This window comes from Daucus carota, chromosome 3, assembly GCF_001625215.2.
Source record: "Daucus carota subsp. sativus chromosome 3, DH1 v3.0, whole genome shotgun sequence".
Taxonomy (NCBI): Eukaryota; Viridiplantae; Streptophyta; class Magnoliopsida; order Apiales; family Apiaceae; genus Daucus; species Daucus carota.
Genome location: NC_030383.2, coordinates 57,287,493 through 57,297,306, shown reverse-complemented (window position 1 = coordinate 57,297,306; position 9,814 = coordinate 57,287,493). Strand labels below are relative to the sequence as shown.

The 9,814-nt window shown below is 33.7% G+C and overlaps 1 protein-coding gene across 3 annotated transcripts; it reads right to left on the bottom strand.

The window, feature by feature from the left end:
- Nucleotides 1-524: 524 nt before the first annotated feature.
- Nucleotides 525-4,874, bottom strand: LOC108213013 (NAC domain-containing protein 75). Of its 3 annotated transcripts, none has more exons than XM_017384727.2 (7): nt 4,637-4,874; nt 4,092-4,414; nt 3,602-3,779; nt 2,734-3,329; nt 2,183-2,491; nt 1,828-1,956; nt 525-1,276 (listed from the first exon to the last, which is right to left on the bottom strand). In XM_017384727.2, exons 2-7 carry the CDS (start codon nt 4,254-4,256, stop codon nt 1,178-1,180), a joined length of 1,476 nt encoding a protein of 491 aa, XP_017240216.1. In that variant the 5' UTR covers nt 4,257-4,414; nt 4,637-4,874; the 3' UTR covers nt 525-1,177. The 3 variants fall into 3 exon arrangements, with proteins under 3 accessions (XP_017240216.1, XP_017240218.1, XP_017240217.1); XM_017384729.2 differs by having other exon boundaries at nt 1,828-1,953; XM_017384728.2 differs by having other exon boundaries at nt 4,092-4,407.
- Nucleotides 4,875-9,814: the final 4,940 nt, after the last annotated feature.

Here is a 9,814-nt window from a genome sequence, read left to right as displayed (position 1 = left end):
AAAAAAAGTAAACAAGACAAATGCTGGTTGTATTTTTCTAAATTGTACGCTGGATTTCCACCGTTTTGCGCCATGTTATTAAAAGAGGAAGTAAACTCCGGTCATAATTTTTAAGTCCATCCAACATCTTCTAAAATTTGGAAAACTATAATCATTTACTCTATCTTTTTCAATGAATACTATAATATTGTTGGAGATAATTTTTTGAATAATAAAAAAAAACCTAAATTTTATTGATGATCAATGTTAAACAATATAACTATTTTCACAAGTTGCAATATACTGCTTATCGGAGAACTGGAAAGAGGACAAAGTTGAAAGGCATACGTGATACAACAACGTAGATCCCGACTTCAAAAGACTTCAATTCCTCGCTCTCCAAGAAAAAAACCAGCAACTAGCTAGACTTTACAGGTTAGTAAATCAAACCAGATCAAATGCATGTATTCAGAGGCATGTATGTTTCCAAGTAAAGACGACAAGATATACTCAGACTTTATCTACTCTGAAAACGGAAGAAGTAATTTCTCGAAAAAACCTCTGGCATTTAATTACCAAGGAAAACTGTATATTGTTGCAATTTTGCACACATATATGGTGCGGTGCTTTCTGAATACAAATATTAAACGGAAAGAAGTTAAGGAAAGTATAGAAGGCGGCAAAGCAAAAATAAACAAACAAACAAACAAATAAATATATTTGTATAGAAAAAGAGGAGAGTGTAATGATAATGGTGATGATTTTCATGCAAAGAGGAAGGGGGGCTATCTTGAATTTGCTTTAGGTCTTCCTTGTTTTCTTTCTTCCCCGCTTGTTTTGTCAGTAGAGAGAGCAGCCTTTTGAATGGAGGTTTCTTTCTTTCTTTCATTTTCCTCTCCTTTTCCCCTTTTGAATTTCTTTTCCTTAATCTATCCAAGTCCAACAGCATCATGGAACCAAATGGCAGTTGAAAAAGAAACCAGAAATTTACCAATATATATTTAATATTATATATACTCAAGGAGGCTTCAAGTAGTATATAGTATAATGATGATAACATAATCATGTTGTCTTTCTTCTGCAGTTCCCTCTATGTATATATATGTTATGTACTCCACGTGATTTCTTGCTTATTTGAATAGCTTCTTATCTTTATTGTTGCTGCTACTCCTTCTCCTTCATGTTTATGCTTTTCACCTTATCCATGATGATTCGGGTTGTCAGGGTCATGCGGGTCAGGCCAGAAGTTTGAGTACTTTAACCATTCCGCCTCTTGTGGGTTTGACATGGCCGACTCCTGCATTAATACAGTAAATCAAACGCTCAACATCTCGAGTTTTCTGGAGAACTGGTAACTTATCACAGGTGAGGTTTAAATAATTAATAGCAGAAACAGACATGCATGCATTATATAAGGACCTCACATGACAAATCTCGATTCTAATTTAAAATTGTTTGCATTTAAAACAAAGAAAAATCAATATGATTAATAAAGTAATATATTTATGTTTCTTGTTGTAATTAAATAAAATGACAAGCAAAAGATACACTTATATCAGTAGAGGGAAAGGGAGTGAAAAAAAAAAAGCAGCAGAGAATATATCAACATGTAATTGGTAAAAAAAGGAACTTAAAGAATAAAACTATTGGTATCTTTACTCTTAAAACTTCTACCAACTGGTGTGAAAAGAAAAAAAGCTAAAGAAAAGTTGTCCTAATAATATCTTGGCAAGTCTCTTTATTGCTCTAATTTTATCCCAATAAGATATAATTAATTAAGGTGCTAGCTAGAATGTATGCATTAAATTATATCAAAAGTTCTGTAACAAGTATATATTAATTAATTACCTCTTTGATATCTGTTGAAGTGCAACCCATAATGAGTTCCTCTAATCCAGATGCAGACCTTCCTTCTAGTTTATGATGTTGTTGCTGCTGCTGCTGATGCTGTTGCTGTTGTTGTTGTTGTTGTTGCTGCTGCGGCCGAAAGATCGATGCATATATTTATACAAATTTAGTAATTAGAAGGATACAAAACATAATCATCAAATTGATCATGTATTGTCTCCAAAACCAGGGAGTTTTAAAGGTAAAAAGTACTCTACATTTTATGCTTGTTACCAACTAGACATATATCATATAAATCACCAGAAGCAAATTAAAAGCTATAGGTTCATTATAATTAATTAATGTATTATAATACCTGAAAGTTTTCATTTTGAAGCATCATTCTGGAAACATGGAAAGAGCCTTCGTCTAAAATATCAATGGAAGCTTGATGGAGGGAAGGAGGAGAGATGATGGTGGAGATGGAGTGACATGGCCTGCTGATGTGGAAAGCCGCCGTTGATGTGGCAAGCTGCTGATGATGCGGATGATCATGTGTATGAGATTGATGATGATGATGCATTTGCTGATGATGATGCGACATTTGTAGGTCATGGTCTTGCGACAAGCCCATGCTCACCGGAGTCTCCATTGCAGTTGAAGCTTCTAATCCTGTGCTCCCCAACTGTCCAGTAACAATCATGCACTTCATTATAAGAAAGATTACCAATAGTTTTTCGATGATGAAAATAAATTGTGTGTCTTTTTTTCGGCCAATACTTCTTTCTGCGACCGTTGTCTGATTAGTGTTGTCTGATCTTGTTTTTGTTGTAGTATGTTTCATTGACAAAACATAAATCGAAATAAATTGATTATATTATAGACCACACAAGATTATAATTTATTAAAAACTAAAATTTAGTATACCTGGTCATCGAAGCTTTTCCTAAATGGAACAAAGCTGTAATGATCTTTGAGTTGTTGGATATCCATGGGATTATAACTTGCTAATGGAACACCACCAACCACCGACAAGTGATGATCATCGATTCTATGGCTACTGATAACCATCTCTTTCGACGAAGAACAGCTTCCACTTCCACTGTCACGCCTACTAGTCGGCTCACTACTATTTCCTTCTCCAGCAGCAAGAGTTCCGGTACTGTTAATCCTATCACTCCAATTGCATTGTCTTGGTTGAGTCTGATAAAATATCTTGGAAACGACAAGCTCGCCTTCCCTCTCTTCTTCATGTTGCCCCAGGTGATACTGATGCATCACCCAATTAGTCTTTTCGGGTTTTCTATTCTTACCAAAATTTGTGTAGAGGACTAGAATCTTCTTGCACCCCTTTTGCTTGCCGTTCACCATGACAGGCCTCGTCTTGCCAGTTTTATGCCACCTTGTTTCGCCGCCTTGGAGATCACATTCAGTTTGAATTTTCCTTCGCTTTCTTGTCCCGGTTGTGTAAGCTTTGGATGGTCTGTGGAAGAAATGCCTACTTAGTCCATCTCTGGTCACTCCTGCAGATTCAAGTTAATATTAAATTACAAACTAATCACCAAAGAAAAAAAAGGGAAAGAGAGTGAGTAGGTATAACAAACTTGCTTAGTCCTTAATAATTATTAATTACAACAAGGTGGTGAAGAAAAGAAATAACCCTATTCCATGCAGATTTTTGAAAGTGAGAGATGTGCATAAGTAAAACCTAACTTTTGATTTATGGTTGAAGCAACTAAAGGCTTTTGTGCATATGCATGGATAACAAAACATATCTACTATAGAATATGATCACCTGGGAGTTTTTCCGGATGGGTGTAACAAATTCCATCATCTCCTTCAATAGTTGGGATGAATTCGTCGATAAGAGGGTGAGACTTTAATTCCTTAGCCTCAACTTTTGCGTCGAGGTGCTCCATGAGTTCTTGGTCTGTGGGATCAAACTTCACTCCTGCTGGTAATCCCACCCAGTCCTGCAAATTGAATTGAATTCCGAATGAAATAAGCAAGAAGATGAAAATCCAAAGAATTCAAAGAAGGGCAATTAAGAAATTAACTAGCTGCAGATTTCAAATTAGTATTGAACAAAACAGTACTGATCATTTTTCTTTATTAATAAATTGTTTATGGTAGTGTGAGAAAAAAGGCAGAAACCAAGCAACCGGCAATTGCTCGCACAACTTTATTCTTGTTTTGATTCTTCTTTAAATCAAATTAAATCTTTCTGGTGAAGCCAAGAATATTATCTGTACTTATATATACAAACTTCACACAAATACACGTACCGGCTTTCCTTCAAGCTTGTGTCCACAGCTAGGGCAGTGTTTCGATCCACAGAGCTGATGTTCCTCAAGTTTTGCATCAATAAGATCATGAGAGCTTCCCATAGACGACCCCATCTGATTAATATTACTCTTTTTCATGCCTTTCTCTAAATATTTCTCCGCCATTCGTGCACCTTCTTCACTCCCTATCTCCTTCAATGATCAACTTCACTTCTGCATAACATTCTCCGCCACTAATTATAAATCTTTTATCACATATACCGCGTGCCTTGACCCGGATCTGATGTTCTTCAGTACTAATAATTTATAACTCCGCCTAATTACTAACAAGAAAAGATGAATTAATTAGATCACTTGCTGTATAGATAACTAAGGATCAAGGATAAAGAAACAAAAAAAATACGAAAACGTAGAAATTAATTAAACAAATACAAAATCCGGAGGAGGAAAAGTATAAGGCATGGAACTATATTCAGGCTAGTGAATAAAATCTATAAAAAAAGGAATAAATTCCGGTGAGATGATCCAAATAAGTATATAAATACCAGAAAGGGAGGGTATCCTGGCCGGCCACAAACGAAAGTGGGGAGCTATAGCTAGCTATGTAAGCTCAAAGAGAGAATGAAAGTAAGAACAAGAAGAAAGAGATTAATAGAGAGAGGAAAATATGGAGAGAAAAAAATGAGAGCGAGAGAGAAAAGAAGAAACGGAGAGTAGAGGGGTTTGAGCTATAAAACCTACTTTAACAAACGTAAAACACCAGAAATTCCTCTACTTTAACTGAAGCCAGAGAGATAAAGAAAAAGGTTCCTCTATATACATACTGCTGAGCTTTAGCTCTTTGCTTATTTCTAATTTTTTATTTTATTTTTTTGGCGGTTTTGTATACATAGTTTGTACATGTAGAATACTTGTATATGTAGGATGGTAACATGGCACATTTTAAAATAATAAAAAAGAAAAGACGAAAACCTATCATCAGCTGGTTTCTTTCTTTCTAAAGCTCATCAAGCTTTGTTTTCAGTCTCTTGACTAGTAAAGCAAAAGCTATGAAACGGCCTCCCCAGCTGTATGTATCATTATAATTTATTCGTATTCAAATACTTCTATACGTTGGAAAAATATTTACAAAACCGATTCGACATATATGATCGGTTACGGTTTGAAATGGTCGGTTCTACAGGCTAAACTGACCAAGTTAGATGGTCAGTTTAGACTGGTCAGTGAAACGTTGTGTTTAAGTGACAAAACCGACTGACGTTACGGTTGTTTTTGTTTCACACAAAAACTCCCAACTAATGAGTTCAATATTGCCACATAAAGATAGAGTGCTATAACCGACTGTGTGATGGTCAGTTATAAGTTGTGCAAGATCCTTGTAAGCAGAATTTCAAAACAGTCGAAATTTCATAATATTTTAAAAATTAAAATTAATTATAATGGACTGTGTGATGGGCAATTATAAGTTGTGCAGATCCTCGTGAGCAGAATTTGAAACTGTCGCAATTACATGATATTTTAAAAATTAATATTATTTAATTTTTGAAAATCGGTCAAAACATTACGAATGTTATGTGTAACTCTTTTCAGTTTGATTAGTATAACGTGGATAAGTTTTTTCCAAGACAAAATGAATAACTTTGGTATGCGTACGCGACACTTCACCATGAGTAATACTCAAATACAGCATAGTAAATTACCAAAGAGCGAGCTTATTTACACAAGTAGTTTAATGAAGCAAATCATAGTCACGTATAAAGATTGTGCAATCAATTAACTAATCGCAAAAAAGAAATAAATAAGATATACAGAAAGCGATAAGAAATCACATGGTTTGTGGAGCGGGAGTGCAGTGAATTTTGATGAATGTTGCAGAGACGAGGGTACAAGGTTGCTTGATATGGAAGGCAAATGAGCAGTCCTGCTTGATGGACCAGGACCACCACCATCTCCTTGTAATTATACTCGTATGTTTCTGTATATTATACGTTTACAAGTCTATGTACACCAAACTTAAACTTCAAGCACCGAGGATGTATGTTTTTGTTGAGGTTCTGGTTCTTGGTTTTTTCGGACATTCTTGTCGTGCTTAATAAGTACGGTGAGTTAAAAAAAATTGAATTTCTTGTTCAAAATGTTATAAGCCAGAGAGCAGACTCTTGTAGTCTTGTGTGTTTATGCATGGTAATAATTTTTTCAAGTAGTGTTCTAAAACTTCCAGAATATCAAAAAAATATTCACTTATTTGCCAATTGCATTTTGATTTGACTAAAAATCACCGAATTATCCAAAAAATTTACAATATGCCCCTATAAATTTCGAATAGATAGATCAACCAATTATGTACAATTTTTTATTTCTATAACCATGAATAAAATAGACATCAAACAATTTGACTGTAAATAAAAAGTTATTCTTTTATAATATTTAAAATCTGAAATATATATATATATATATATATATATATATATATATATATATATATATATATATATATATATATATATATTTTAGAGTAGATTAGATTTCCTACTTACATAATTACTAATATTTTCTTAATAATCAATTAAGATTATTATTTTAAGACAGAGAGAATCGAATTCATCTTTGGGTTTTCATCGATGTTGTGTTTCATGTTTAACAGTTTCCACTTTATCATTGTCGGGGACATGAGATGCCGTATTCACTGTTTACTTTGATTTTTACTACTGTATCAAGCACAATGTACTGCAGTTAAATACTCCTATACTTAATTGTCTTCATCATTAGTTAATTAAAAGGGTATACGAACCCAATACTCAAAATTTCAAAAATTATCTGAATTTCAGCAAAACCGATTATCATATATAAATATATAATCGCTTTTGGAAGGTTTACTAAATAATTAGTTAAGTAGGTTTGGTTGGGCATGTCACAAACCCTGTAGCATCCACAATGATGAGTCCAGGTGTACTTAAATATGTTCGGTCCCTTTTCTTTCCCAAGATCTTATTTCCACCAATCAGATGATGGGTAATTAAGCATTGATGTCGATGATATAGTCAAAGTAATGCATGATGATAAATGTTTGTAAAGAGCTGTGGCCATCATTGTGCATTTCTCATGTGTCTGGGCCTTCTTTTTGGTTATGAAAGATGTAAATCAGTGATTAAGAAAGAAGCAAATCCGGGGAAAATTTGTTTCTACCCTCGCAGGCAAAACATTCGGCTTTTCGTGGTTGTGCGAGATTAGATATATTTCCTTTTTAGCTTAAAGTAGAGTGATTAGTTGAAATTGTCTGCATCAGACAATCTGTTTGAGTTGACCACTGACATATTTTGCTGCGCCCCACATATCTAAACAGTGTGTGTTTTTATGTTCTTGACTCCTTTGTCTGATTCGCTAGCTAGCTACTTGTGACCTGATTATCTCTAATTAGTTAACTAATGCTAGTGGTGGATTAGTATGAAGATTGTCTTGCTGGAAACTTTTATTTTCTGATTAGTTTAGATTATGTGTATCGGAGTATTGGACTTGGGAGTAAAGAGTATGAAACAGAATTACGTGGATAGGCCTTTTAAAAACAATTAATAAATTTTGGAGAATTTATAAATTTACTAAGAAAAAGGGTGAAGTTACTATAAGCTTTATAAATTTTGTTGTCATGTCTATGCAGTATATATTTAGGCAGCATAATGAGCATGCGACATGCAACATAATAAGCACAAAAATACTACTAACAAACTTTCAAAGATTAACTAAATAAATCAATAAATATAATTGTTTCACTCATGTTTTCTTACGATTTAGGATATGTTCTTTATGAACATTGTTCCAGATTTATTTAGATTTTGTTTATTTTCTACTTGTAAGAGCTTGACAGGTCTAATTCATTGTCGAGGATGTTAAATGACTGGATTTTCAAAGTTTTGATTCGGTGATAAAATTTTGTATGGAATTGCAATTATAGTCCATAGCTCAAACAGGATGCGGTGAATCATATACATATATCAATTTTAATAAATTGATTGATCGTCTCTTCATAAAAACTAGATTAGTCGGTAATATAATCTATAATATATATAATTGTTCAACTCAATTATATTTTAAATGTTATATGATTTTTTATTATTTTTTTAAATAATAATCTGATAAAGATGTCAGAAAGAGTGTCAAAATGACATGATATAACATGACGGTCTTCCTTTATTGAAATGGTAGGTGCCGATCAAAATTACCAGCATTGTGTTGGATTTATCCTTACACATAACATGAGCTGAAAAAGGATAAATGTTATAACAAAATGTCCATGAACCAAACACGACAACATGATACAAAAAGCTTTCCAAAAACATACAACAAGACCCAAAACATTTATCAACACAATTAGCAAAAAATCTGGTACATTTCCAGCGGTTGGGAATTCTGTAAGTTGGGTAGGACTATTAAACAACATTTGCTCAACAAAGACATGGTTCGATAACAAGGTACTAAAAGTTAGGTTCATCTAATATGGCCCTTCACTTCTCCCTCACTCCATCCATTTCTTTGACGTCTTCTTAAATATTCATTTCTTCTTCTTCGTCTTTGTCGTTTGCTGCGAATCACTGTTCAACCACAAACTTTAACAGAAATCCAGGAGACCTGGTTTTCGTCTATGTCATTCACGTTATGTTATGCGCGTTAACTGTTTCGATATTGTCGCGTTCTTCGACTCGTTTCGCACCTCAATCTGTTGAGTTTACACGGTTTTGTTGTGTATAAAATCTGGTGGAGTTTACTTTAACGGATTTGCGAGAATAATAACGGCTGATTAGGATAATATATCTAGGCAAGCTGAATTGCTCAACGTAGTGCAAGAATTTTTTAGGATAACGCATCCCATATTCCCGTCACAAATAATGACACTTGCATCTTAAAAATGGGTATCTGATCTTTTAAATGAAATATACTATTTTCCGGCCGTTAGATAAATATTGTTTAACACATCTAGGGATTAAAAAATATTTAACAGATAAAATGACTAACGATTCCGTTCAACGATTAAAAAATGTTGAAGTTGTTAAAAAAATATTATAAGTTTGGTCATCGGATACTCATTCTAAAACCGAAAATCAGTATGCGATTTGAAAGGTGGTATCAGCAATTAGACTCCAGACCTGCTGTAGGCTGAAGACAATAAAAACTTGGGACTTGGGCCTCGTGACAGTTTGTTACCTTAGATTGGGCTTATGATCAGACTTGGGCCTGATTAGATTGGTCCGATTTCTGATGCAATGCGATGATTCAGACAAATGTAAACTATGTGTTTAACGTAGCATGTCATATAATCCCCGTGCCTCTCCATCTAAACCTCTCCGCTTTATGTTGCTTGAAAAGGACTCTGACTATTGAGTTCTGACTTTTGTTTAGTAAGAGCATTGGTAACTGGTAAGCATGGTAAATGGTAACCTGGGTGATAATGTGATATAAGTCGCATAAAAGTTTTCCACCGTGCAAGAGGATCTTCAAGATAGAAATCTCTTATATAATGCTCCCTCCTATCAGAGATGATTTTTTTTTTTTTGCAAATCTGACATATTAATAAATATTAAATAATTAATTATTTTTTTATTTAGATCCATATTTACTATGTTGAGTTTATATTATTATAAAAATGGTTTATGAAAAATGATAAATAAGATATGATAATTATTATTAATAGATACACAACAAATTGCTTTTCGCAACAACACAGCAATTTT